The following is a 27,401-nucleotide window of genomic DNA, read 5'->3' as shown; positions in this document are numbered from 1 at the left end:
ATCAGAGCAGATCCCTGATATTTGGAGGACAGCGTCCTCATTGCCCACCCTGGCTCCCACAGGCTGTGTGCGCAAGCCGCTCCAGGAACACATGCAAGGCTGCCTGCACAGGGATGGGCACTGGGTAGCTGCGATTGTGCTAAGGGCTGAAATTCACCAAAATTTATCCAAACATTCCTCTGCACATTTGCAAGTCCTCAGTAGACTCCAGGAGTTCTAGAACAGTTACATCAGACAGATGCTGCCAGTGCATTTGTTGTCTGTGTGGGGAGACAGATTTCTGGTGCTTCCTACTCTGCTACCTTCCCAGAATACTCCGCGTAAATTAAATTAAAAAAAAAGATTTTGTTTGAAGAGTTTGAAAACTAATGAGATAATCTTAACCCCTCAGACTACCATTGTTTTGTGCACACAGGTGCACATGCACACAAAACACCCTCGAGGGAGCATTGTCACCCAGCTCCAAAGCCTCTTCTGAGGCAGATCCTTTATGGTGTAGGGCAGGCAGCCTGCACAGAGCAGTGGGCTGGAGAGAGCCAACCCCAAGAATGCTCCAGATCTGAGGCTATTCCCAGCACAGACAGCTCACAGAAGGACATCAGGATAGTCGCTTTCCCCTTCCTGGGGCTTGAGTTACTCATTGAAAGAGTGTGGGAGTTGGACTAGGTCAGTGTTTCTTCAGTGAAACCACAGAACAAACTTTCTTACATAGAACGCTGATAATAATTATTTCAGTGAAAAAAAAATTATCAGATCAAGAAAACTCCCAGATTCAGCAATGTATAAAGTGAAAATAAAATAGAGTAACTAAATGAACTATTACAGAAGTTTTAGAACACTGGTCCAGTTTTTAGTGAATTACAGGAAATTTATGAAAGCACAGAGATGTAGAAAGCAGAGACAGCATAAGTCAAGTTAACCTTTTACCATAACTCATTGATTTGCAGTGGAAATGGAAGGTGGATATAATCTGGAAATCTGTAGGCAATTCTCTTTTCCTGATCTGGGCCTCAGTTTCCTCATCTGTAAAACTGGGCCTGAAGTAATTCTTTTTTAAAAATTTTATTTATTTATTTATTTTTATATTGAATTTTTGGCTGAGTTGGGTCTTCATTGCTGCGCGCTGGGTTTCTCTAGTTACGGTGAGCGGGGGCTACTCTTTGTTGCGGTGCGCAGGCTTCTCATTGCGGTGGCTTCTCTTGTTGCGGAGCATGGGCTCTAGGCACGTGGGCTTCAGTAGTTGTGGCACGTGGGCTCAGTAGTTGTGGCTTGCGGGCTCTAGAGCGCACGCTCAGTAGATGTGGCACACGGGCTTAGTTGCTCCGCGGCATGTGGGATCTTCCCAGGCCAGGGCTCGAACCCGTGTCCCCTGCATTGGCAGGCAGATTCTTAACCACTGCGCCACCAGGGAAGCCCTGAAGTAATTCTTTAAGAAGACTTTTCAGTTACTCTGGAATAAATTTTTGGTTCTGTGATCACAGGGAATTAAACTGACGGAGGTGGTGAGGGGGTTGTTGGAGGGTGGGGGAGTGGGTGTGGTGTGGCGACCGGGCTTGTTTTCAGACTCCCCTGTTCTGTTCTACTCCTACCACATGCAGTTCCTCAGAGTGTGACAGGCCAGGTGGGACAAGAAGCAGCTGCATTCTTGGTTGGATTAAAGGGTGCAGGTGAAATCTCCATGACCTGGAGGGAGGGTTGCTTCCATTGTTTCCCAAAGATGGTTTTAGGAAGTACAAAGACAAACATTTTAAAATTTTTTTGTATATTCTTTAGTATTTTAAAAATGTGTAGCTAGCACATCATACCTATTATTTTAGAGATGTTAACTGCTTAGGATGTGGCTCCACTATAAAAAATGGAAAACGTTAAGTGCCATTTCATTATGGTGGAAGTATGATGGGGAGGGGAGTGATAAGAATGACTATATGAGAAGCCTTGGCCTGTGGGATAGGCCCTTCGAGGTGGCACCTCAGCAGTATGGCTGTGACATGCCTTATCCTTGCAGTGGGCATTGTAGAGGGCAGAGAGGGAGCTTAGCATTCCTGTTGAAAGAGGAGACTGAGGCCCAGAGGGGAGATGGTCCCCCAAGACACTGCTGGGAAGTGGTGTTGAGTGGACCAGTGCTAGACTCTTCCTCCTCTGATGTCCCACAGGGTATCCACATCCCTTCTGAGCATCCCAGACAGAAGGCTCAGAGCCCAGCTCTGGAGTGTCTTGTCCTAGAGGTTTTTTTTTTTTTTTTTTTTTTTTGGTGGGGGGGACGGTGTGCTGAGCAGCATGCAGGATCTTAGTTCCCCCACCAGGGATCGAACCTGTGCCCCCAACCCCTGCATTGGGAGCGCAGAGTCTGAACCACTGCCCCACCAGGGAAGTCCCCTAGAGGATTTCTTCTAGCTGGTGCCCAGCAGCTCTCTACTGGGCCCCTCGGCTGCTGGAACCCTGGTGTGGGGCTCTCTGGTCGCTCCAGCAGGTGGGGTTAGGGTATGCACAGCGATTCTAGCCCCTCTACTCTTTGTGCGCCTGTTTCTTGGAGGGCATACTGTCTCTTCTTCCGTTTGTTTGAGCAGAGGGTTCACTTTGTTTTGTTTTTTCCCCAAATGGGACTAGCTTTATTGCTTACTATAAAAATTGAAAATTGTTCATATAAAAGAATACATAAGCAAAATAATATAAAGAATCAAATACGTCTCTGTATGCATGTATAGGATAAGATAAATTACTTAAACCCTACTATCCAGGGATAATCACTTAACTGTCTAGATTTTTTTCTCTCTGTTTATATACCTAGTTGATATCAATTTCCATATGATTTTATAAAAATGAAATTATGTTGCTCATCTGTTACATGCTTTTTTCCCCCCAACAATAAATGTGTTATGAACGTCTTAACATATCAGTAGAGATCCTTGTCTTCAGTTTTCATGGCTGCAGAGTATTCTCTTTTGTGGGTAGCCTTGACGTGATTTATTTAATCCTCTTTAATGGAAGTTTTGGTGGCATCCAGTATTTGGCCCTGTTAATGTTGTGATAAATATCCTTGCATGCTCATCCAAGCATTTGCTGTTCTGGATTTCTTACTGTATATTTTTAGATACAGAACTGTGGGTCAAACATTAAGTACATTTAAATTTTTAATGCATGTTTTAAACTGCCTCCTGGAAAAGTGGGAATGATTCAGTCCAACAGTCCTGGCTGGTAGGATGGTTGTTGAATGACTACAGGTAGCTGCGGGCTTTCTTTGGGTCCCTTAGACTGTGCAGTCCCCCAGCCCCGATTATTTCCTGGGCATTTGTGGGTGGACAGCCCTGCCTGTCTTCTACTCCAAATGACAGGAGGCCTGCTTCTCCCATCCATCCCCCAGAATGCTGTTCGTGTTCCACGGGACTTTGAGGGCTGCAGTGTCCTCCGCAAGTACCTGGGCCAGCTCCACTACCTGCAGAGTCGGGTCCCCATGGGCTCAGGCCAGGAGGCCGCTGTTTCTGTCACCTGGTGAGAGCTGGCAGGGCTGGGGGGAGCCTGGAGGTTGCCTGGGACAGCCCAGGGGTGTGTGTCTGGGCGGTGGGGATGCCCCTCTTCCCCCGCCCCCCGCTTTCTTTTCCTTGCTACACAGCATGGGGAGTGGCTTGGTGTGGTCTCCCCAGGCCTCCCTCCCATCCGACACCGCACTGGGGGTGGCGGGTCGCTTCACCAGCTCCTTCACTCGAAATGACTGGGGTGGCCTGTCCACAGGACTGAGATCTTCTCAGGCAAGTCTGTGGCCCATGAAGACATCAAGTATGAGCAGGCCTGCATTCTCTACAACCTTGGTGAGCTACCTAACCCCTTCCCCATGGCCCTACCTCCCAGCCCTGCCCACCCCATCTCAGCTCAGCAGGAGGCCACAAGGGCAGTGGGCTGATGGAAGGAAGACACCTGGATTCTGACCCTCTCCCTGCCTTCCCACAGCTCTGCTGGTGCCTCTCTTTTGGCCCACAGGGAGCCAGCCTGCTGGGGAGAGGCTCTACTAGGCTGGCTGCCACATGGTGTTGCTAGTGTGCTCCGGCCCAGAGGGGTGGCCTCTCTTTTCTGACTGGACAGATCCCAGCCCCCCTTGTGGCTTGGGCTGCTTCCAGCAGGAGAACAAGGCTGGCCTAGACTGGCCTTGCCGTCAACCCTGACGGCTCAGCCTCAGTCTGGGGAGCCCCGAGTCCTGTGTAGGCAATCCCTGAGGCTCTGAGACTGGACTCGTAGGCTGAGGGCTGTGGATGGCAGGAGCCCCTTCCCTTCCACCCCATCCCTGCCTGGTGCAGAGCCAGAGACCGAGACCCCATTTACTCCAGCTTTGGTGTCCTTGGACCAACTGCCCCAGACCCCTGTTGTCCTGATCATGGGTGACACCAGCAGCCCCAGGCTAGCCCTGACCCCGTGTTCTGTGCCTCCCTAGGGGCGCTGCACTCCATGCTGGGGGCCATGGACAAGCGCATGTCTGAGGAGGTGAGGAGGGTAGGGGCAGTGGGTGGGTCGTAGGACAGAACCAGGGAGGGGTGCTGAGTGTTGTCAGCCTCCAGGGTGTGAATCCTGCCCCGTGGAGTGGACACAGGCAGCTCTGTGGCTCTGCTTCTGGCATCCTCCCCTGTTCTCTCCCAGGGCATGAAGGTCTCCTGCACTCACTTCCAGTGCGCAGCAGGTGCCTTTGCCTACCTGCGTGAGCACTTCCCTCATGCCTACAGCGTTGACATGAGCCGGCAGATCCTCACTCTCAATGTCAACCTCATGCTGGTGAGGAGACGCCCTTGTTGGGGCTGAGTTGAATCCAGGGCCGGGCACGGTTAGGGCTGGATCCTAGAGGTCCTGTGCACATGGCAGTGAGGGACAAGCAGAGGCCTGGGCTTTGATATTTTGAGCCCCAGGTGGATCAGGAGCAGGGCTGTGCTGCTTGGAGTGCGGGAGGCTGGGCGGAGAGGGCATCCTTGTGGTCTGTGCCGGTGAGGAATGGAGTGCATCTCCACCTGCTCTTCCAGGGCCAGGCTCAGGAGTGCCTTCTGGAGAAGTCCATGTTGGACAACAGGAAGAGCTTTCTGGTGGCTCGCATCAGTGCACAGGTAGGGACAGGGATCGATGGTGGCCCACAAGGGACTGATGCCAGGCTTTTGGTTTACTCCCGGTCCCCAACTATAGCCCTGTCCTGGCTTCTAGGTGGTGGATTACTACAAGGAGGCGTGCCGGGCCTTGGAGAACCCCGATACCGCCTCACTGCTGGGCCGGATCCAGAAGGACTGGAAGAAGCTGGTACAGATGAAGATCTACTACTTTGCGGCTGTGGCTCATGTGAGGGCACCGTGGCCACCAGGGCTGGGCTGGGCTGAGTTGCCGTAGCTCAGGAAGTAAGTAGTGACATCTCTTCTTTCCCAGTTGCACATGGGGAAGCAGGCTGAGGAGCAGCAGAAGTTCGGAGAGCGGGTGAGTGAGCCGTGGCGAGGAGGGGACTCTGGACTGGTCCCAGCCTTGTTAGTCAGATCCTCGTGGGGACCCTTCTTCTGTCTCTCACCCCCACATCCCTGGCTGCCCCCCGCCCCCCCACCGCTGTAGACCTGGTGTTCCTCATGTGTTGTCCCATCTGTGCAGCCTTCATCCCCAGGGGACGGAGGAGGCGCGCAGCAGGCTCCCCTCAGGGGATGGTTGGTGGGAGATGTAGGCTGTGGGGTGGAGCCGGAAGGTAGACGCTAAGCGTGGTGCTGTTGGCTGGGCTGGCGCGTGGCTACCTCCTCAGCTCCTTGTCTTCTGATGGGTCACCTGATGGTCAGACAGGCTCGGTGGGGGTTAGGGTGGCAGAAGGAGTAGGGTCCAAGCAGGGAAGGACGGACTGGTCTCTGTCCCCCGCAGGTTGCGTACTTCCAGAGTGCCCTGGACAAGCTCAATGAAGCCATCAAGCTGGCCAAGGTAAAGATGAGGAAGAGCCTGGCTGCCCCTCGGAGCCTGGGAAGACAAGGAGCAAGCCTGCTGGGGCTGAGGGGTGTCCTGGCATTGGCTGTGGTTGGCACTGAGCACCCCCATCCCTACCCTACAGGGCCAGCCTGACACTGTGCAAGATGCACTTCGCTTCACTATGGACGTCATTGGGGGAAAGTGAGTTTCTGGGGTTCGGGGTGGCCCTGGTTCCTTCTTGTTAGGAAGGGTCTTGGCCTTTCACCTGCATCGTTGGGAGGAAGCCACCAGGGCCAGAGAGTAGTGGCCCATGTGGGAGGCTAGGTCCTGGATCCCTGCTGATCACTCAAGACTCCCCATTCCTCCTTCTCCTGACCCCCAGATACAATTCTGCCAAGAAGGACAATGATTTCATCTACCACGAGGCTGTCCCAGCACTGGACACCCTTCAGCCTGTAAAAGGTCTGAAGCTGAGGGGAAGCCGAGGATCGGGGTAGGGGATGAAGATGGGACAGAAGAGAGGCAGTCGAGGTTCGAGTGGGCCTGGTCTCCACGATTCTTCCTCACCCCTCCCAGGTGCCCCCTTGGTGAAGCCCTTACCAGTGAACCCCACAGACCCAGCTGTTACGGGCCCTGACATCTTCACCAAACTGGTACCCATGGCTGCCCATGAAGCCTCGTCGCTGTACAGGTGGGCAGGATAGGCAGGCCCTATTAGCCCAGGGCGGGTTGGAATATCTCAACAGACATGGGCTTCCAGCAAATTGCTGTCGCTTCTCCTGCAGTGAGGAGAAGGCCAAGCTGCTTCGGGAGATGATGGCCAAGATTGAGGACAAGAATGAGGTCCTGGAGTGAGTGCAGGGCTTGGGTGGGAGGCATGGAGGGTACACACCAGACCTCTGTGGGGTCCCCAGTGCTGCCTGCGACAGGGAGAGGAGTAAATGAAAGGTCTGTTGGCACCAGCAGGCCTCTTGGCTGCGCCCTCCCTGCCCAGGGTCTTGTATGCTAGATTTGTAAGTTGAGAGTCATGCATCTTGAGAGGAGGATGTCCCACTGTTTTCAGCAGTGCCCTGGGCATGTTCTGTGGGGGCAGTTGGGATGCTGATTTGTTGTCTCCTAGGACCTCAGACCTTGCTTCAGTGGTGGGAGCTTGCCCTAGTGGGCTTCTTGTGTAGCTGAGGGGTTGAGCCAGCACCCACCTGGTCCCGTTGCCCCTCAACAGCCAGTTCATGGATTCAATGCAGCTGGATCCTGAGACAGTGGACAACCTTGATGCCTACAGCCACATCCCACCCCAGCTCATGGAGAAGTGTGCGGCTCTCAGCGTCCGGCCCGACACTGTCAGGAACCTCGTCCAGTCCATGCAAGGTGAGTGAGGAGGAAAAGCAAGCAGGTGGAGGGCGGGAACGTGGGAGTCATCTGCTGCGGCCTTCTCTGTGTCCCTTGTTGACCGAGGATAGAGGTTTTCACCTCTCCCAGCACCTGTCAGAGCACCCGCTGCACACTTCAGTGAACTACCGCACCGTGTGCCCTCTGTCTGCCCCGCTCAGCCAGCACTGGGCTGCACACAAGCCTGACTGAGGGGGTGGTTCTGTCTCCTGGGGGATGGGCCAGATTGGATGCCTGGTCTGCCTGCCACAGGAGCTGACCCCGCCTCCTCTAAACATGCCCCCAGTGCTGTCAGGTGTGTTCACGGATGTGGAGGCCTCCCTGAAGGACATCAGGGACCTGCTGGAGGAGGATGAGCTGCTAGAGCAGAAGATGCAGGAGGCAGTGAGTCAGGCAGGGGCCAGCACGGCTGTCTCCAAGGCCGAGCTGGCAGAGGTGAGGCGAGAATGGGCCAAGTACATGGAGGTCCATGAGAAGGCCTCCTTCACCAACAGCGAGCTGCACCGTGCCATGAATCTGCATGTTGGCAACCTGCGCCTGCTCAGTGGGCCTCTGGACCAGGTCCGGGCTGCCCTGCCCACGCCAGCCCTCACCCCAGGTGAGCCCCCTTCCTGTCCCCATGGAGAGAGGCTTGGCGCTGGGGTTTTCTCTGGCCTCACTGACCACTGCCGCTCCCAGAGGACAAGGCAGTGCTGCAGAACCTGAAGCGCATCCTGGCCAAGGTGCAGGAGATGCGGGACCAGCGTGTGTCCCTGGAGCAGCAGCTGCGTGAGCTTATCCAGAAGGATGACATCACGGCGTCACTGGTTACCACAGACCACTCAGAGATAAAGGTGGGGCTGGGTGAGCAGTATGCAGGGGCTGACTCTAGGCTCCACCCTTAGGTGGTGAGGCCCTGAGTGTCTGTCCTCCACCCCCCAACACACTCCCTTAGAAGCTGTTTGAGGAGCAGCTGAAGAAGTATGATCAGCTGAGGGTGTACCTGGAGCAGAACCTGGCCGCCCAGGACAACATTCTCCGGGCACTGACAGAGGCCAACGTGCAGTACGCATCTGTGCGGCGGGTGCTCAGTGAACTGGACCAAAAGTCAGTGTCTGGCCCTGTGCCTCTACCCAGTCCTGCCCAGAGCTGGGCTCCAGTTACTCACCTCCTGCCGGCCCTTCTGCCCGCCAGGTGGAACTCCACGCTGCAGACCCTGGTGGCCTCCTATGAAGCCTATGAGGACCTGATGAAGAAGTCCCAGGAGGGCAAGGACTTCTATGCAGACCTGGAGAGCAAGGTGGCTGCTCTCCTCGAACGGGCACAGTCCACCTGCCAGGCCCGCGAGGCAGCCCGGCAGCAGCTCCTGGACAGGTGAGTGTGGCCCCGGGGCCGGGGTGCGGCTGCAGCCGAGACCGAGGTCGGGCTGAGGGGATGGTGTGGCTCCGCTTCTTCCCTACCTCATCCTACAGGGAGCTGAAGAAGAAGCCGCCACCACGGCCCACGGCCCCAAAGCCGCTGCTGCCCCGCAGGGAGGAGGGCGAGCCAGTGGAGGCCGGGGACCTGCCTGAGGAGCTGCGCAGCCTGCCCCCCGACACCTTCCTGGGGGCCGCTGTCCCACTCCACTTCCCGCCCGGCCCCTTTCCCAGCTCTGCAGGCCCAGGACCCCACTATCTCTCAGGCGCCTTACGGCCGGGTACCTACTCGGGCCCTGCCCAGATGTTGCAGCCCAGGGGCCCCCAGGCCCTAGGGCACCCTGTGGTGGCCATGGCACCTGGACCTGCTCTCTACACAGCTGGGGCCTACACACCAGAGCTGGGCCTCGTGCCGCGATCCTCGCCACAGCATGGCATGGTGAGCAGTCCCTATGGTGGGGTGGGGCCCGGGCCCACCCCACCAGCTGCAGGCCTGCCCTCAGCCCCACCTCCCCAGTTCTCGGGCCCTGAGTTGGCCGTGGGGATTCGGCCAGCCACCACCACAGTAGATAGCGTCCAGGCCCCCATCTCCAGCCACATGGCACCACGGCCAAACCCTGCCCCTGCTCCTCCCCGGCCCCGCTTTCCGGGGCCGCCCCCCCAGCCACTGCCCGTGCCCTACACCTACCCGATGGGGGCCAAGCCACCCCTCGCAGCTCCCCCAGCCCAGCACCACTTTTCTCCTGGGATGCCCACAGGTTTTTCAGCCCCGAGGACTGGGCCCCAGCCTCATCCCACACGAGCAGTGTTTGGGCCCCAGCCTCCCCAGCAGCCCCTTCCACTCCAGCATCCGCACCTCTTCCCACCCCAGCCTTCAGGACTGGTACCCCCACAGACCCCCTATCCCTTTGCTCCTCAGCCTGGTGTCCTGGGGCAGCCACCGCCCACCCTGCATACCCAGCTCTACCCAGGCCCCTCTCAGGACCCTCTGCCCCCCCACTCAGGGGTGCTGCCTTTCCCCAGCCCTGGGCCCCCTCAGCCTCCCCATCCCACCCTGGCATATGGTCCTGCCCCTTCCCCCAGACCCCTGGGCCCCCAGGCCCCCGCACTCTCCATTCGAGGCCCTCCGCCTGCCAGCCAGCCCGCCCCCACTCCCCACCTGGTGCCTTCGCCTGCCCCATCACCGGGGCCCGGCCCCGTCCCTCCTCGGCCCCCTGCAGCAGAGCCAGCCGTGTGTCTGCGCCGAGGCGCTGCGAGTGCAGATCTGCTCTCCTCCAGCCCTGAGAGTCAGCATGGAGGTGCTCAGCCTCCTGGGGGGGGGCAGCCCCTGCTGCAGCCTACTAAGGTGGATGCGGCTGAGGGCCGGCGGCCACAGGCCCTGCGGCTGATCGAGCAGGACCCCTATGAGCACCCGGAGAGGCTGCAGCAGTTGCAGCAGGAGCTGGAGGCCTTTCGGGGCCAGCTGGGCGATGCAGGGGCTCTGGACGCTATCTGGCGGGAGCTACAAGACGCACAAGAGCACGATGCCCGTGGCCGTTCCATCGCCATCGCCCGCTGCTACTCACTGAAGAACCGGCACCAGGATGTCATGCCCTACGACAGCAACCGTGTGGTGCTGCGCTCAGGCAAGGACGACTACATCAACGCCAGCCGCGTGGAGGGGCTCTCACCGTACTGCCCACCTTTGGTGGCCACCCAGGCCCCCCTGCCTGGCACAGCTGCCGACTTCTGGCTCATGGTGCATGAGCAGAAAGTGTCAGTCATTGTCATGCTCGTGTCCGAGGCCGAGATGGAAAAGGTGAGAGGGAGAGGTTGGGTGGGTGCCCAGAAGGGAAACTGGAAAACCAGCCCTAACTGCCCTGTTTGTCCTTCAGCAAAAGGTAGCTCGCTACTTCCCTACCGAGAGGGGCCAGCCCATGGTGCACGGTGCCCTGAGCTTGGCCCTGAGCAGTGTTCGCACCACCGAGACCCATGTGGAGCGGGTGCTGAGCCTGCAGTTCCGGGACCAGAGCCTCAAGCGCTCGCTCGTGCACCTCCACTTTCCCACATGGCCAGAGTTGTGCGTCTGCTGCCCTGGGCGGTGGTTGGGGGGCTGGGAGGGTGGTGCGGCCTTGGAGCAGGTCTGACTCAGAGACGCCACCCCACCCTGCAGAGGCCTGCCGGACAGCCCCAGCAATCTGCTGCACTTCATCCAGGAGGTGCATGCTCATTACCTGCATCAGCGCCCCCTGCACACGCCTGTCGTCGTCCACTGCAGGTAGGTGTGGGTAGCTCCCGAGTGGCCCTCCTCTGGGGGCTCCTGGGCTGGCCTCACAGCCCCTTCCTGCCGCAGCTCCGGGGTGGGCCGCACAGGAGCCTTCGCGTTGCTCTACGCGGCTGTGCAGGAGGTGGAGGCTGGAAGTGGGATCCCTGAGCTGCCTCAGCTGGTGCGGCGCATGCGGCAGCAGAGGAAACACATGCTGCAGGAGAAGGTGAGGGCCCAGGCGGGAGCTGGGATGGGCCCTCCATCCTGGGTGACGGGCCCTGCCCGGCTGACCAGGCCCAATGCGCCCCTGCAGCTGCATCTCAGGTTCTGCCATGAGGCGGTGGTGAAACACGTGGAGCAGGTCCTGCAGCGCCACGGCATGCCCCTTCCGTGCAAGCCCTCGGCTGGCACCAGTGTCACACAGAAGGTGAGGGAGGGAGCCCCTGGGGGCTGCTGGGACTGACACTGCCTCGTGGACTCCATCTTCACCCACTCTTGTCTCCTCAGAATCACCTTCCTCAGGACTCCCAGGACCTGGTTCTCGGTGGGGATGTGCCCATCAGCTCCATCCAGGCCACTATCGCCAAGCTCAGCATCCGGCCTCCCGGGGGCTTGGATTTCCCGGCTGCCGGCCTGCCAGGCCCTGTAGAGCCCCCAGGCCTGCCGCCACCCAGCCTCCCAGAGTCCACCCAGCTCCCATCCTCCTCCCCACCCCCTCTCTCTTCACCCCTGCCTGAGGCCCCTCCGCCTGAGGAGGAGCAGCCGGTACCTGAGGTCCCCAGCCTGGGGCCCCCCTCCTCCTCCCTGGAGCTGCTGGCCTCCCTAACTCCTGAGGCCTTCTCTCTGGACAGCTCCTTGAGGGGAAAGCAGCGGATGAGCAAGCAGAACTTTCTGCAGGCCCATAACGGGCAGGGTCTGCGGGCTGCCCGGCCCACTGATGACCCCCTCAGCCTTCTGGATCCACTCTGGACACTCAACAAGACCTGAACAGGGTTTGCCTGCCTTGCACTACGTTGTCTCCCATGCCAGTCTGCCCCTCTTGAGGTGGGGCCTAGTCTTACTCCCATTCCTGCTGCCTTCAGCCCTGCCTGGCCCAGCCCACAGCTCTACAGGGTAGAGATGCATCACGGGTCTTGGGTCAGGTTCTGCTCCTTTGTGGGACCTGACATTTTCAGCTCTTTGCTGTTGAATAAACAAACCTGTTCTGTGGCCAGTGTCTCTGCTGAACGCTGCTCCCCGGGAGGTGGGGGGCTGGGCCCCAGCAGCACCACTTTTAGCGAGTGTGGAGGTGGAGGGGGTCACCTTGGTTTCCACACCTCTGAAGTGGTTAGGCAAGATGATGGCCTCTAGAGCTGGCTTGCTAAACTTCCCCAGCCTGTAAACTCTTCCTCTGACCTGTATGGCTTCTGGCAGGAGCTGCTCTGAGCTGAGAAAGGTCTAACCAAGTGCTGCACTTTAGGCACCGGGAGGGTGTAAATGATGCCAGAGCTCATCCAGGGGAAGACGCAAGTGGCTCACAAAGCCCCTGGCTGATGTGATTTTTAAAAAAAAGTTTAATATTACAGTCATGAGGCAGGACAGGACAGTTCAGAGGCAGCTTCCCAAAGATTCAGCTCTTCCCCCAGTCCAGGTCCAGCACATTGCCCCACAGAGCACCCCAGCCAGATGGGCAGGGAGGCCCACCCTCAGTCCAGCTTCTCCAGCACAGAGGGCACGTATACTAGGCTGAGCTCGCTGCCAAAGTTGCAGACAATGGCAGCATTGTCCAGCACCAGGATCTGGCGGGCCGGCTGGGCCTCACTGTTCTTCCCCAGGTAGACTGTCTGTAACAGGTCCCCGTAGTTTAGGTCCCAAAAGGAAACACAGCCCTGGCCGCCGGTCACCAGCAGGTTGTCTGAGATGACACCCAAGCTTGCACCACAGCCCAGGTCCTGGAGGCAAGGACAGGACAGGCTCGGTGTCTTGAATCCTTCCCTAAAATACCGAGAATCCCGTGGCCCCCAACATGCCTACCTGCTGAATGGAGTAGAGCCTGATGCCTGTGCTGCGGTCCCAGATGCTGATGAGGTCATCTAGGCCACTGCTGATGACACAGGAGGTGGTACAGGTGAGGGAGGTGACATCCCCACGGTGAGCGAACATGTGGCTGACCCGGCTGCCCGTCAGCACATCCCACAGGCAGATGGCCCCATCTTGTCCTCCACTGGCCAGCACCATGGTCTAAGGGAACAGGCACAGGAGAGCTGGTCACTGTGGTGAAACACCTCTGTCCACAAGGGTGGCTTAGTGCCCTGGTGGGTGGGAGCCCTCACTCTGCTTCACAGAGGCCCTTGGGGACCAGCTCCCAGGAGTTAGAAACAAGGGCTATGGGCCTGGCTTGGTACCCCGCACCCCACCCACGGCCCTCACCTGGTCAATGTACACAGTCGTGATGGCCCCTGAGTGGCCTTGCAGGGTGAAGAGGCAGCATGAGTCCTCCAGACGATACACCTGGGGCAGGAACAGGTATCAGATTCTGGTCTCTCTGGGATTTTCCAAATCACACTTTGGCCAGGAATTCCCTTCCACAGTTCATCCAGGACACCTCCAGCCACTCCCTGACTGACCCCATGTGCTCCCCACCCCCTGTGTTGGGCCACCCCAGTGCCCAAGAGATGGTGCCAACACTTACTCTCAGTGTGTGGTCCTGGCTCCCAGTCACGAGGCGCCCGGCAGCTGCCTTCAGGGCTGTGATGGGCTTCTGGTGTGCACAGGGCACCGTGTGGGTCAGGTGACAAGCCACTGCATCACTGCTGCTGTACATAGGGGATGTGGGGGAACTGCCCCGCCCCGGGGCCCCTGGGGATAACAGGCCAAGTGAGGGATCTCCGAGAAGACACCCTGCAGGCAGCCCCTCTGCTCCACCCACCAGGTGCAGGCACCAGCCCAGCCCAGGTCCCCTGACCTCGGAACTGCAGGGGGCTGAGGGCAGTGTGAGTCTCCAAGGAGAAGAAATCAAGGGAACCGTTGAGCCGGGCAGCCACAATCCTGGAAGAGAAGAGCGGCTGTCAGGTGGCTCTCCCTCAGAGCCCCCAGCTTTGGGGCTGAGCACCGCGGGCCCTTGACAGGCCCGTCCCACTGGTTCTGGGAACAGTGGAGCCATGAGGGACCGTGGCCAAGAGGGAAGCACAGGTGCTGGGGACCAGGTTGCAACTCCAATTATTAACCTCTGTGCCTCAGAGTCTTCATCTGTGAAACGGGAACAACTGTACCCACCTCACAGCGTGGTCATGAGGAGTAAATGAGCTAGTATGTGTAAAGTGGTACCTGGGGAACATCATGTAAGACTGGAAATTAAAAACAAACAAGGGGTATAGGCAGTCCCCCTCCACAGCCTGGAGCTAAAGGAAAGGCTTCAGGGGAAGAGAAGTAGGATGTAAGGTGGGGCCTATGTTTTACAGCCACAGAAGGTGTTGCTGTCTCCATCACAGAAAAGCAGCTTCGACCCCAGCACCACCTGCTCCATTTCTTTTTTCCACAAAGATTATTCTCCACTGCCCCTGATTCCTAGGCACAGGATGATGGGCAGAGATGGAGACATTTGCCCTGTGGCCCCAAAGCTTTGAAGTGAGTGGGGTTCAAAATCTTACTCCAGCAAAGGGCAATGCACATCTTCACCTCTGCCCATAATCTGAAGGATCTATGGCAGAGATGGGGAAGGCACAGCACAGGGGTGGAGGGAGAGACCATGAACTTTGGGGGTTGAGCTGAGACATGTGGGCTTTCCCTAAAATTCAAAAAAAAAAAAAAAAAAACACAGCAGGGGAGAATTTCCAAGCATGGAGAACCCAGTGAACTTGGCCAGACTGCAGGGTAGGATGTTAGCTAAGTAAGGCCTGAGCAAGAAGCCTGGCAATGGCAGGAATGACAGCAGCAGCCAACAGAAACTGAGAGGTAAGAGCAAGGGGTATCCCCACCCCGAGAAAATGAGGCTCCAGCTTTAGCTTAGACGGTGGGGCCACAAACGGTCAGGGCCCCTGCAAGGAAGAGCCAGCATGGGTCAGGCAGGTGAAGCGTTCAGCAAAGGCACCTAGTCATGGGTGAGGCCCAGGTTTCTCAGCCCAGAGGTGGGAGCTCAAGCCTGAGAAGCCGGGAATCCTCCTCTCCCAGGGAGTGTGTGATCGAGCCCTGGGAACACCCAGCCAACAGCCGTGCTGAGGAGGGAGGCGAGGACAGTGTCCAGCATCAAAGGGGAAGAAAAGACGGTTCTTCTGAAAATGCATTTTTCTGGAACTGAAAACCCAGGATACCTAGAAAGGTCAGTATTGACAGGCTACCTAGAGCAACTTTGACTTCAGAAGGGTGAGGAGAACTGCTCACTCTCCGTGTGCCAGGCCCTATTCTAAGTGCTTCCTACCTGTTAACTCTTGGAGCTGTCACCCTCCCACTGAGGTGGACTACCTGCTGTTCACAGGTGTGGGGCTTGGCACCCAGTAGGGAAGTCAAGTCACACACCAGTGAAGGGGAAGCAGGGCTCAAACCTCACAGTGTGCTGGGCTGTCTAGGGTTGAGGCAGGCATCCTAGCTAGCACTCGCACCTTTTGTCCAGGAAGACGAGGGCCGTGATGCCCGAGGAGACCTCCTCGCTGCTGCAGCGCAGAGTGCCCTCGATGGCGTCCCACACCTGCAGGCCCAGAGGCTGTGAGCATCTGCGAGCTAGGAGGGCCCACAAACCCCCTGCACAGACGTCCCCTCTGCCCACCTCCAGCCGGCCACTGCTCCGCCCCACCACGATGAGGCTGCCCTGCAGCTCCAGGCTCCAGATGGAGCCATCTGCGCTGGGGGCCCAGGCGAGGGAAGGGGAGCCCTTCTCGGGAGGAAAGCCCCCCTCGTCCTCAGGGGCCTGGGGCAGCGTGGGCCCGGGCGAGGGTGGGCGCAGGGCTGGTGTGTGGACGGGAGCCATTCCCTCCTCCTGGTACAGTCGCTGCACCAGGTGGCTGAAGTCATAGCCTGGGGAGGCCTGAGCACGGCGGCAGCCCGCCCGGTACCGGGGCTCGGGCTGAGCGGGCTCTAGGAGCTGTGGCTGCGCTGAGAAGTTGGTGTCGATCAAGCAGGTGAGGTCCGGCTGGTCCCCGAAGAGGGAAGTTGGCGGAGGGCCCCGGGGACGATGCCGTAGTGGAGGACTGTCCCCAGGCTCCTCTGGGCCACCCTTCCCACCGTCCGACAGCCGTTCCCAGCTCTCCTGAGCCTCCAACACGCTGCCAACACCACTGTCCTGGCGCTGCCTGCTGGGGGGTGGGGAGGGTGGGGTGAGGACAGTGGGGCACAGATGCAGGGCAGGGCATGGGTGGGAGGTGGGGGGATACCTACCCCGGGTGTGGGATGCGAGTGAGGCAGTCTCCAGTCTGCGCGTCCCACACACACACGTGGCCTGCCAGGCAACAGCTCACCAGCAGCATCCCGTCACTGGCCAGACACTCGATGTCCTGCGGGAGCACAGCATGGACATGGGCACGGGCGCTGGTGTCTGCGCGGCCCAGGTCTCAGGCGCCCCCAGCTCCCGCCCGTGCTCACCATGAGGTGCCCGCGCAGCACCAGGGGCACAATCTCTGTCTCGGGTGGCGCGTAGCCGTAGTCATCACAGGGCAGCTCCCCACGCCGCCGCCGCCCGGGCCCCGAGCCGGGTTGCCCGTAGTTGCGAGGGCAGAGCACGCGGTATAGGCAGAGCAGCAGCAGCACGAGGACGATGCCCGAGGCCAAGCCGAGTGCTGCCACCCTGCGCCGGGCGGAGCCTGGTGAGGCGTGCCCCATCCCCCCCCCCGTCCCTGCCAGCTGCCCCCCTCCCTTGTGGGCCTTACTTGTACAGGGTGATGTCTCTGTGCGCCTGCGCCGTGCCTGGCCCCTTGGGGCCGGCCTCCCAGAGCCCACCCTGCCCAGGCCGCGGCGGGGGCCAGGCACTGCGGCCGTCCTGAGGGTGCCGCCCCTCCAGGGCCTCCCTCGGGTTCAGGCGGAGCGTGACTGGGATGACAGGCAGCAGGCTGATGTACCTGGGGCCGGGCAGCGGGCAGCCTCAGCAGAGATGCCCTCGGAAGGGACCCCCCCTCCTGCTGCTGCCCCAGTCCCCCTCTCTGCTCGTCACACGGGACTCAGCTCAACCTGCCAGGCTCCAAGAACACCCTCTCAGGACAGTCTTCCCAGCATGGGCTGGGGCAGCAGAGGTAACGTCCCTCCCCAGCTCAGCTCTGGCACCCCAACCTTGGTCTGTCACAGAAACCGGCAGCCAAGCCATCACTGCCATGTCTGTCACCCATTGTGGCTCAGAGTGGGTGGAAGTGAGTGAGGTGCATCTCATTCTGGCCAAGTGGCTGACAGCAACCTATGACTCCCCAGAGCAGGGCCCCGGGCTACTCTTAGGTTGTGGATGCTTGGAGCCCTGGCTCCTACTTCACAACCTTAGGGGTGTTTATTTGAAAGGAAATGCAGAATTCAAACCAGAGGGTCTCCCTCCTAAAGGGAAGGGATGCTCTGGGGACAGTGAGCTGACATCACCAGGTGAGGAGGTGGAACCTGGCACAGCCCAACTCACCTCTTGGCCAGTGTGATGTTGTAGTAGCTGAAGAGCGTTGGCCAGTGGCGGAAGGACAACTTCCTCCAAAGTTCCTCATCCTCAGTCCCCCAGGTTACCTCTGGGGCTGGGCTATCATGGATGCCCTCAGCTGGAGCCCCAGGCTCAGGCAGCTCCCCTGGCAATGTCTGGTTCTCGGGTAACTTAGAGGCACCAGGTGGGAAGATGGAGAAGGCGGGGTCCGGGTGGCTGGCAGGCAGCACACCACTAGGTACAGGCATGGAAGCCAGGGCGCCCTCGCCCAGAGGGCTCTGCTCTGTCACCTGGGCAGTGAGGTATGTGCGCAGCCCTGCTGGGTCTGTGTACACCAGGATGCCAATCCAGACAACGGTGCCAGCCTGCAGTGGGGCATCGGGTGCTCAGCAGGACCTCTGGGAGGAACGGACAGCCCCAACCTGTCCTACCCTCCTGCCTTCCCAAGTCCTCCCACTATGACTGGGGGCCGACTGCCCCCCAGAGGGACCTAGTTCCCTTTCCATGGTCGGGGTTTGGGACTCCTGGCCTGGAAACAGAGGTGCACCCTTAGGTTTGTTACAGAACTTTCCCATCTCCAAACCCCATCTCAGCTTGGGCCAGAAAGCTGCTACATTCCCATGGTCAGCATGGCCAGAGGGACCAGCTGCATGACCTGCTCCACGGACACCACGGGTCCTAGTCCTCAGAGGGCCTCAGCCTCGCTGCCGTCTCACTTCAACTCCTTAGGAGAGGCCCACTGACCAGAGGCCAGCCCTGCTCCTTCTCCCCTCTGCCCAGCCCAGCATTTTCTGATGCCTGCACAGTGAACCCTGACTCAGGCAACCATGGTGGCTCCATCCCAGAGCACCCCGTCCTGGGTCACCCTGGGGAGACGACTCCTCTCCCTGCCAACCTCGGCTACCTCTCCAAAGACAGGCTTATCACCCCAGAAACCACCAGGGTCTGGGCAGGAGGGCAGAGTGGGTGGCTTCCCAAAGCCAGGCTTCAAGAGGCCATGAAGGCCTGAGGGGCACCCCCCACCTCCAAGGTAAATGCAAAATGCAAGAGGGACTTGAGCGCTGGCCCTCGGGCAGGGGTGGCAGGTACCATGATGAGGCGCTGTGCCAGGCGGGTTCGGGCCAGGAAGTAGACGACACGCAGCCTCTTGGGGAGCCGCAGGTTTCGGAAGGAGGACGGTTGCAGTGTGATGGTGTGGGGTGTGGACGGCCGTACAGCCAGCTGCCGCTCGAAGCGTGCTGGCCGCCCCGCTGGCTTAGCTGGGGGCAGGCAGGCCTCAGGAGGCAGCCGCTTGTTCAGGTCCGCTAGCTGTTGGGGGTGCAGTGGTCAGGGCCCAAAGCTGCTGTCCAGAGGCTGTCCGCAGGGGGCTGCTGCCCTGCCCGAGGCCTGCCCCTCTCTCACCCAGAGATCCCCTGAGCACAGCCAGGGATGCGGAGGAGGTGGGTGGGCAGGGCTCAGCCCAGTCCTACCTCCATCCGGCGAATGTCAATGGACAGGACAGTGGTGAAAAACAACATCTGAAGGAAGAAGTCAGACACCAGGCCCACGACGGCAAAAAGACAGAACTCCTGGAATTAAGCAGATGAGGGGACACCATGACCTCACGGCCCAGCACCCAGAGAACCAGTTCCGTGCCTGCAGGCACCTCGGAATCTGTAGGGCAGTTTCAGGCAAGGCACAGCAGAGAGAAAGAAAAGAGATGTTGGTAGTTCTGAAATCTGGGAGCGGCCAAGGAGGATAATGCAGCCGCTACCTCCCTCCCCACAAGGGGGCAGCAGAGACCTCCCCCCAACCCCCACACCTTTACCCCAGAGAAGGCTGATGCCCGAACTTGGAGGTGAGGTGCCTTGACCCAACTTGGAAAGTTCTTTTTTTTTGGCTGTACGCGGGCCTCTCACTGCTGTGGCCCCTCCCGCCGCAGAGCACAGCCTCCGGACGCGCAGGGTCTGTTTACAGCCCAGCCGCTCCGTGGCATGTGGGATCCTCCCGGACCGGGGCACGAACCCGTGTCCCCTGCATCGGCAGGCGGACTCTCAACCACTGCGCCACCAGGGGAGCCCCAACTTGGAAAGTTCTGAGCCCCACCAGCCTGCTACCCAAAAAGCCCTCCCTGACTGAGCCCCTGGCCCTGCTCACGTGCCATGGACCGACACCTACCTAGAGCCCAGGCCTGGCCTGGTTTGGGGGCTCTCAGAAATATTCCTGGCCAGTGACCACACTGGACCAATGAAAGGAAGGGAAGAGCTCAGGGGGGAATTAATTCTGCCCTGAACCTGAAAAGGGGTGGTCTCTCTGCTCCCCAAGCCCTGTGGATAGATGGAATTTTCTCAGATTTAAGTTTTTCTCCCCTGCCCTTGTTGCGACCTCTGGCACATCACCATGGCTTCTACTCAAATGTGGGGTAAGACGAAGGATGGAGCACATGGTGGCACCGTGGTCATGTCAGTTCTAATGTCCCAAGACTGCCCGTATCCTGCAGACGCCCTCTGGCAGGGGTGGGAGCCTGAGGCCCCTGTGGTCTCAGCTCATCCCCAAACCTCAGCAGGCCTGCATGCTGTGGGGGAAGGACAGGGAGGGGATGGCTCTTCACTCCCTTCGCACAACTTGTCCTCGAACCGGCAGCAACAGTCTGGGCTTCTGACTCAGTGTGGGTTCACCCCCACCTCTGCTCACAGCCCCACAGCTGGGCCAGGGCTCTGGGCAATGGCCGGTGGCCCTCCCAGGGTGCGGGCCATGTGTTCAGAGGCTGCAGGGGTGGGTCGGGGCTCGGGTCAGGAAAGGCAGGAAGGGCCCGGTTCAGGGGCCCCAGCGTGTTCTGAGAACTGGGAAACGAGGTCTGACTGGACTGCACAGCGGGCAGCCAGCCTCTGCTGCACCCACCAAGCCCCCTCCTGCCACTTGGGTGAATGAGAGACAGGCAGCGAGGGGCAAGGACAGGGTCAAAGGCAGAGGCTGCCAGGCTGGGAGCTCAATCCCGTGGCCCATCCTCGGCTCACTGAGTCCTCCTCCTGAACCAGCTATGCCAGGACCACCCTGTGCACGGTGACAGCCATCTTGCCAGCAGAGGGCCCACCTCATGGGTGAGGGTGGCAGTGTAGAGGGGGTGTGCCCCGCTCAGCTGGGGAGACAGCAGCTGGCTCCATGCTCACCTAAGCTACAGACCTGGAGGGGGCCTTACCTGGATGGCAGGCACAAGGGTAAAGTAGCCAATGAGAATGATGCCCAGCTCTGTGGCCATGTTCTTCATGATGGACCAGCTCTCATTGCTTAGGCCTGCAGAGGACGACAACAGGACCATGGGGCCAGCACGTGACCGCTGTCCGCTACGTGTCTGCACACAACCACATGGGGAGCCTTCTGAGGCAGCCATTCCACCAAAGTGCCCCAACCCTCAGGACCCTGCCAGTGCCCGGGCTCCAAGGTGCTGCTGTCACAGCTGCTGCAGGGAAGGAGAGTTTGGAGGGTCCAGGGGAGAGCTACAACCATCAGAGGAAGGGAGAAGCAGGGTGTGAGTTGAGCAAACCCAAGAGGAGAGCCAAGTGACCCCAAAGCTGGCACATCCAGCCTCACATGCTGTCCCCGTCGGGTGTGCATGGTCTGTCTGCACGTGGGAGAATGGCTCGAGAGACAGAGGAGGTCGCTGTGTGCTACCTCAGCCCCTCCCTGGGCCCCAGACTATCACACAGTCTCATGTTTAAAGCTGAGCGCCTAGCGGACAGCGGCCATCTCCCCTAGTCTCCTCAGAACCCTACATCTAGGGCAGAGCCTGGCCTCTCACAGAAGCTCAGAGAGGTTTGCTGATTGAACAGCCTGCCCCCAGCCCTGCTCCCACAGATAGGGGGTGACGAGGACGAGGAGGTGCACGAGCTCAGACCTCCAGGCTCTTTTCTCGCTTTCGCCAGAACCCCAGATCCCCAGCTCCTGCCACGGAGGCCACAGGGGGCTTTCCTGGCAGCTGTGGAGGCAGCGTCTCTGAGGTGACCAGCTTCAGGGGCCTGGGCCTCATGTGATGGAGTGAGGCAGGAGGAGAAAAGACCAGGTGCCAGCCTGACGAAGGGTCAAACATATGAGCCCCGCAGCAGAGTCTGGTTTGCTTTCTGACTGACACATGAACCAGGACGAAGCACGGCCTGGTGACTCCACGGTTCCTCAGGGCTCATGCTAACAAGCTGCCATGTGACGCTGGAGGCCACAGCAAGGGAGGCTCCTGGGCTCCCTGTTTCCTCAGCCGGAAGAGGTAGCACAGCCCCCCTCCCCTGCCCTAGTGCACCCCGCACACCCCACCTGTTACCTTGGGCGATGCGCAGCTTCACCTCGAGGTCCACTGGGGTGGAGACCACTGACTTGGTGAGCACCAACACGTTCTCGAGCCCAATGACCACCACGAGGTAGGGGAAAATCTCACTGGGGACAGAGAGGGAGAGGGTGAGCAGAACGCTGAGGAGGGCCCCCGACACACAGCTGGTTCTCAACGGATTTGGGTCCCGGGGGGCTATGGGGTTGGCACCCTACAGTGGGGGCTGCTGAGCGACTCTCACAGCACAAGACTGACCCCCCGTCCCAGGAGGGCCTCTGTCTGCACGGCTCTCAGCTTTCAGGCAGGCTTCGAAGCCGTGCGGGGAGAGAGCGACCACCCCCATCTCCATCCAACCAGCACGGCGGAGAGAGGCCCCTGGGCTGCCCAGCTGCCAGAGCACAGCTCTCGGGGCCTCCCCACACCAGACTTCCACATTGGCCAGAGACCACCCAGCCAAGTCATCAGGACTAAATGGAAGGGGGATGAGACCAGCCTAAAGCCCTACTCGCCTCTGTGGAGAAGCTGTGTTTGGAGACGAGCAATTGTTTCTAAAGAAAATTCTCCTAGCTCTCTGAGACCAGAGGCTCCCACTACCAGTAACGGTCCATGAGGGAAGTCTAGGCACAAAGAACACCAGCCGAGGCAAACCTCCCTGGGGTCTCCACTGTAGAGCAGTGGAAGTGGGGGCTCTGAGGGCAGAGCAGACAGCTCTGGTGGGAGGGGGTGTTTGGCACCATCACCTTTAAGAAAGGAAGCAGTTCTGTGATCAAGGAAGGTAACAGAAAACACAAAATCGCTGTTCCTGAGACCAGTCTGACAAGCCAAGGCAGGGCAAAGGCCAACTGGCAGTACTAACGGACAGGCAGGTGGGGCCCAGCAGAGCTGAGGAGACTGAAGCCCGAGGACACACCCAGGGAAGGGTTTTCAGACCACGTTTCAGAGAGAAATGGCAGGGAAAGCAAACCGTGGAAAGGTGACAAATTAGAATGTGTTTATGTCCTATGTCTTTTAAAAAGCTCACTCTAACGTTACCTATTTTATTAGGCATTTAAATGTTTTAATAGTAAGAAAGGAAGAAATGTACCTTCTCTGTCACACCCATCTATGGCTTAAGCCATCAAGAAGCAATTTGCACGTGTATACACAATATACAAATACACACATACAAATCCATATACCCTATACACACACACAATACATACCCATATATATATATATATGCATAAACACACACATATGCATATATACCTACCCCATATACACACACAGAAATATACACATGAACATACATACACACACACATAACTATATATGTATTATATGTAAATATAGATATACTTTGTATATACATATGTATGAACACAAATCAGATAACTTAAAAGAGGAAAAAAATGTACCTCTTAAATGCCAAAATAACCATGTGAGAATACGGGGTAACAGCAAGTGTCCAGTGCAGGGCAGGCCAAGTGCCCAGAGGTGCAAGGTCCTCCGGCCTGCGGTCCCACCCTGCCACCCAGTGGAGCCTGCTCGGGACCTACCCGCCGTTGAGGGTGGGCGTCAGGCCGAAGAGTGTGCAGAGCCCCACCGACATGAGCAGCGAGCTAAGCACTGTGACCACGGCGGCCAGAGCCAGCCCCCACTTGGACTTGACCATGTCGATCTTGCCTGGAGGGCAGAGAGGGTACATCAGGATAGCATCTCCCCAGAGCCTGGCACACACAGGCCCTTCTAAACTGAGCTCCTAGGAGGGGAGCATGCCCTGACAGTTGAGGAAGGGAAGGCCCCGGTTTGACCAAAGAAGGTATACACTTCCCAGTCTCAGGGGCATAGTGTGTCCTTTGGGAACCCTTACCCAAGATGGGACTTTTCTTAAGAAGTAAGAGGAGCCCTGGACCCACCCGAGCCCCTGAGACTCTGTGGGGGTGGTGAAGCCCCAGTTTTTGTAACCACCAAGCACGTTCTACATCTCTGCCTGGGCCACCTGCACAGGCAGGGAAGGGGGTGATCTGGAAATGCCCGTATTAGCTCAGACAAAGCCCCAGCCTCCTTGCCGTGGACCTACGCGTGGAGAAGTAGATGTAGGCAAACAAGATGATGTAGGTGGTCACAAGGGGGATGAGCTCAGCGATGCCAATCTCCTCCTTGAAGTGCACGTGGACCAGGCTCTCTGCCCGAAGGCTGCAGTTGGGGCTGGGGTGCAGGAGCATCAGGCGGGCCCGCAGGCTGCCCAGAAACCTGGTCATGGAGTGGGGTCAGGTAGATGGACTGTACCTCTTGGTCCAGGGGACAAAGACAATCCCTGAAAGGAAGGTCTGTCGGGGCTTCCCTCCTCCCCCTGTGTTGGAGGGAGCTTCTCTGTAGTGTCTAACCTTCCCTCCAGTCTCCAGGGTGGGGTGGTGGGGGGTTGGAAGAATTAAAACTTTGGCAAAGGTGTCTCAGGACCTCCCCCTCAGCACCCCATTCCCAACCGATCACCCTACTCCGACTGCCAAAGGCCCAGAACAGCCAATCAGCAGCATCCTACAGGACCTTGCTGGGAGCTATCTGCAGCAGTCTGCTGGGAAGGTTCTGAGGTCACATGGGGCTCAGTAGTAACCAGCTGGGGACCCCTACCCTAGGCTCAAGAGAGACCACTGGAGGCACCAGGACACTGAATGTGCCAGCCTTGCCTTCGTCCCTATTCTTTTTTTTTTTGGCCATGCAGTGCAGAATGCAGGATCTTAGTTCCCCGACCAGGGATCAAACCCATGCCCCCCCCGCCCCTGGAATTGGGAGTGCGGAGTCTTAACCACTGGATCACCAGGGAAGTCCCGGCATCCCTTATTCTTTTTCTTTTTTTTTCCTATCACCCCTTATTCTTAACCAGCTGTCAGGTCATCCCACTCAAGTGTCAGCAGACAGCACCCTTCAGCCTAAGGGATATCAACATTTCTACAGGAGGCCTGAGAACTCCAAGTTCCCAGGGGGCATTCTGGACACTCTAACCAGAACAAGTACTAGTCAAAGCCTCCTGTCATTCCACAGCCCCGTCAGGAGCCCTGAGCGTTGATGGCCTTACCTGGCATCATAGTGCTGGAAGACCAGGGTGATGGTATACGAGACCAGCCTCTTCCTGGTGTAAAGGCTCACTCCGCTGTACTTTCCAGGGACACCAAACAGCAAGTCTGCAGACAGAACGCAGCAGGTGCTGACAAAGGAACGGCAGCTACTGTAGAGACACCAGGACCCCTCTCTCCACCCCCATCTTTGGAAACTAGGGGTAACCCCTGATCTGCCAGAGCAGCCATCAAAGAGGATGTGGTGACCAACAGGCCCTCTGGCAGGTTCTCAAGGAACCTGCCCTGGGGGTACCTTTGAGCGTGGCCGAGGTCTGCAGGGTTTTAGGTTCGTGTTGATGGATGGTTCCGATGATGTCAGGATCAGCATGGAAGTGTTCCCGGTCATTCTGCCAGAAGTTCCCAGGGGACAGCAGCAGGCATCCGTGCTCGGGTAGGAGGTTCCGGAGCTTCCTGAGGCCTGGCAGCAGGTCGGTCACCTGCAGGCACACCTCCTCCAGGCTCCTGGTCCCGGAGCTGTGTGGGAGACAGGACGAGGCACCTGCTGTGTCTGCTAGCACAGGATAGGCCCACTGCACTTACGAGGTCTCCTCCGTCATCAGGCTCCCAGATGCCTGGTATATCAAAGAGCCTGAGAACCAGGGCAGCAGGGGAAGTTCTTCCAGGTGGTCAACAACCAAACCATGTGGCTGTCTGACCTTCAAAGTGCATGTGGACCCCAAAAGCCCATCACCTCTGAGGAGAGGCAAGATCTGGGAGTGTGCACAGCCCCACTCACTAGAATACCTTGGCCAGTTCAGCAGGCAGAGGAGATAGGGTGAAAATCAAGGGCTTTGTCTTGTTCACCAAAATGCCTGTCAAAGCCCTCAGCTAACTAAAACCCAGCAGTGAGGCAGCTTACAAAGACAGCACACTCCAGAGAATCACTGGGGGGCGCGGATTTCAGAAGTGTACCCCCAGGGACAGCTTGCTTCTTGTCAGCATGGCCACCACCATGAGATTCACATCTCACAACCCCTAGGCAGTGGCCCTCTGGGTCACGAGTCAAACAGACCTCAGCTTGTCACAGGCTTGGCCCAGTGGATACCTAGTCTGTCTGAGACCTGGCAACGAAGCTCAGGGCTCTACCTGTGCCATCTGCACAGGTCCAAGGGGAACACAGCCACAGTGGACCCACAAGCATGCTGAGAAAAGCGAAGCGAGCCCACCCACCTCTTTCTCACTTGTTCACCTTCCACAGAGCTGGCTGGCTCAATGGACTTACACTGAGGGCTGCTCCCTCCCTTCAATACAGAGCTGGATCAGGGAGGCTGCGGTCCCAGGGAGGGATACCTGTCTCTCAGCACATGGTTCCGGATCTCCTCCACCAGCTGGAATGCCCGGGAAAGAGGTGAGCGGAACACATCTACTGCCAGGAGGTTCTTGTGCCAGGGAGATACTGAAGACTTCACAAATATCTGCTGGATATAAGCCACCGGGGCACCCACGTACTGCAGAAGAAACGGGGGAGGGTTAGAAAGGTCAGCTCAGCACAAGAGGGAGAAACATGGCCCGTACTCAGGAAGGATTTACTGAGCACCTACTACGGGCAAAGCAATGCGGGGCCAACAGGACAGGCCTTCAAAAATAAAGATGTCCAAAGGGACTTCTTACCACTTAATGAACCACTTTCCTACACATTTTCCAATAGAATAGGGGTTGCCAAACTATGGCCACAGGCCATAAATTGAGCCTGGCACCTGTTTTTCTAAATAAAGTTTTCCTGGAACGCAGCCATACCCACCCCATTCTGCACTGTTCCGCTTTCATGCAACAATGAGAGGTGAGTGTTCACGACAGATGGCATGACCCACAAAACCTAAACAAAACCTGTATCTCTAGCCCTTGATGCAAAATGCCTGCTGACCCTGCAATAGGCCATAAGCTCCCCAAAGGGTGTAGCCTATCTTGCCGATCCTGGTTTGGCCACTTGCAGGTCACTGGTTTTTGAAGCTCAACAGACCCAGTTCTAAATCTCTACTCTCCAACTGTATGGCCTTGGAAATGTTTTTGACTTCTCTGGATTTTAATTTCCTCAGTGAAAGGGAGATAATGACATTCACCCTGCAGCATCACTACGATTTGCGCACAAGCACACGCACGCGCACACACACACACACATAAACAGCGCATGCAGAGACTTAAGTGCCGATGGAAACACTAACAATAACAGGTGTGGCACATCGTCTCACTGACCCCCAAAACAGTCCTATGAGAAGCAAAGTGACTCTCTAGGGTTTCAGGACTCAAGAAGGATGGTGTGAGGATGCAAACCCAGGTCTCCTCGTTGAACACCACACTTTTCTCACTAGAACCTGCCATCTATCCTTAAAGAGCTAATATGCACTTAAGTGACAAAAGTGACACACATGTAATAGGCGAGGAATGACTTCCAGCGACGGATGTGTCAAGGAGCACCCCCAAAACAAGGTACTGGACTAGCTGCAGCAGAGTTATGGCCAGAGAGGAGCTGACTGGAAGCACGAGGTGGGGAAGGGTT

The 27,401-nt window shown here is 58.0% G+C and overlaps 2 protein-coding genes across 9 annotated transcripts in view; one reads left to right on the top strand and one right to left on the bottom strand.

Annotated features, from left to right (window-relative positions):
* The window catches only part of PTPN23 (protein tyrosine phosphatase non-receptor type 23), a 41,839-nt gene extending 29,698 nt beyond the window's left edge, over nucleotides 1-12,141 (top strand). The window contains exons 3-26 of one of the 6 annotated variants that reach the window (XM_060162107.1): nucleotides 3,362-3,489; nucleotides 3,730-3,806; nucleotides 4,424-4,473; nucleotides 4,627-4,758; nucleotides 5,001-5,081; nucleotides 5,176-5,307; nucleotides 5,392-5,439; nucleotides 5,863-5,919; nucleotides 6,047-6,105; nucleotides 6,287-6,366; nucleotides 6,481-6,595; nucleotides 6,690-6,755; nucleotides 7,127-7,272; nucleotides 7,580-7,891; nucleotides 7,972-8,126; nucleotides 8,228-8,379; nucleotides 8,467-8,646; nucleotides 8,745-9,126; nucleotides 9,607-10,485; nucleotides 10,562-10,746; nucleotides 10,840-10,944; nucleotides 11,020-11,158; nucleotides 11,246-11,359; nucleotides 11,440-12,141. In XM_060162107.1, coding sequence (XP_060018090.1) covers nucleotides 3,362-3,489; nucleotides 3,730-3,806; nucleotides 4,424-4,473; nucleotides 4,627-4,758; nucleotides 5,001-5,081; nucleotides 5,176-5,307; nucleotides 5,392-5,439; nucleotides 5,863-5,919; nucleotides 6,047-6,105; nucleotides 6,287-6,366; nucleotides 6,481-6,595; nucleotides 6,690-6,755; nucleotides 7,127-7,272; nucleotides 7,580-7,891; nucleotides 7,972-8,126; nucleotides 8,228-8,379; nucleotides 8,467-8,646; nucleotides 8,745-9,126; nucleotides 9,607-10,485; nucleotides 10,562-10,746; nucleotides 10,840-10,944; nucleotides 11,020-11,158; nucleotides 11,246-11,359; nucleotides 11,440-11,919 — 4,254 coding nt within the window. In that variant the 3' untranslated portion in view covers nucleotides 11,920-12,141. Of the gene's footprint in view, nucleotides 1-3,340; nucleotides 3,490-3,729; nucleotides 3,807-4,423; nucleotides 4,474-4,626; nucleotides 4,759-5,000; nucleotides 5,082-5,175; nucleotides 5,308-5,391; nucleotides 5,440-5,862; nucleotides 5,920-6,046; nucleotides 6,106-6,286; nucleotides 6,367-6,480; nucleotides 6,596-6,689; nucleotides 6,756-7,126; nucleotides 7,273-7,579; nucleotides 7,892-7,971; nucleotides 8,127-8,227; nucleotides 8,380-8,466; nucleotides 8,647-8,744; nucleotides 10,486-10,561; nucleotides 10,747-10,839; nucleotides 10,945-11,019; nucleotides 11,159-11,245; nucleotides 11,360-11,439 lie in introns of those variants that run through there. The other 5 variants (XM_060162101.1, XM_060162102.1, XM_060162103.1 and 2 more) reach the window with 5 other exon arrangements.
* Nucleotides 12,142-12,467: 326 nt separating this feature from the next.
* Nucleotides 12,468-27,401, bottom strand: part of SCAP (SREBF chaperone) — a 38,661-nt gene continuing 23,727 nt past the window's right edge. Inside the window, exons 3-22 of one of the 3 annotated variants that reach the window (XM_060162108.1) lie at nucleotides 26,195-26,352; nucleotides 25,158-25,378; nucleotides 24,865-24,970; nucleotides 23,869-24,041; nucleotides 23,345-23,471; nucleotides 21,801-21,913; nucleotides 20,688-20,782; nucleotides 18,979-19,077; nucleotides 18,599-18,817; nucleotides 17,498-17,874; nucleotides 16,770-16,958; nucleotides 16,486-16,687; nucleotides 16,282-16,397; nucleotides 15,674-16,199; nucleotides 15,510-15,595; nucleotides 13,877-13,959; nucleotides 13,604-13,770; nucleotides 13,342-13,422; nucleotides 12,946-13,152; nucleotides 12,468-12,863 (exon numbers count right to left, since the gene is read on the bottom strand). In XM_060162108.1, the coding sequence (XP_060018091.1) occupies nucleotides 12,618-12,863; nucleotides 12,946-13,152; nucleotides 13,342-13,422; nucleotides 13,604-13,770; nucleotides 13,877-13,959; nucleotides 15,510-15,595; nucleotides 15,674-16,199; nucleotides 16,282-16,397; nucleotides 16,486-16,687; nucleotides 16,770-16,958; nucleotides 17,498-17,874; nucleotides 18,599-18,817; nucleotides 18,979-19,077; nucleotides 20,688-20,782; nucleotides 21,801-21,913; nucleotides 23,345-23,471; nucleotides 23,869-24,041; nucleotides 24,865-24,970; nucleotides 25,158-25,378; nucleotides 26,195-26,352 (3,591 nt within the window). In that variant the 3' untranslated portion in view covers nucleotides 12,468-12,617. The remainder of the gene's footprint in view (nucleotides 12,864-12,945; nucleotides 13,153-13,341; nucleotides 13,423-13,603; nucleotides 13,771-13,876; nucleotides 13,960-15,509; nucleotides 15,596-15,673; nucleotides 16,200-16,281; nucleotides 16,398-16,485; nucleotides 16,688-16,769; nucleotides 16,959-17,497; nucleotides 17,875-18,598; nucleotides 18,818-18,978; nucleotides 19,078-20,687; nucleotides 20,783-21,800; nucleotides 21,914-23,344; nucleotides 23,472-23,868; nucleotides 24,042-24,864; nucleotides 24,971-25,157; nucleotides 25,379-26,194; nucleotides 26,353-27,401) is intronic. The other 2 variants (XM_060162109.1, XM_060162110.1) reach the window with 2 other exon arrangements.

This window comes from Lagenorhynchus albirostris, chromosome 10 (genome assembly GCF_949774975.1).
Source record: "Lagenorhynchus albirostris chromosome 10, mLagAlb1.1, whole genome shotgun sequence".
Lineage (NCBI taxonomy): Eukaryota > Metazoa > Chordata > Mammalia > Artiodactyla > Delphinidae > Lagenorhynchus > Lagenorhynchus albirostris.
The sequence above is the reverse complement of the archived record's forward strand: the minus strand, read 5'-3'. Positions and strand labels throughout refer to the sequence as shown.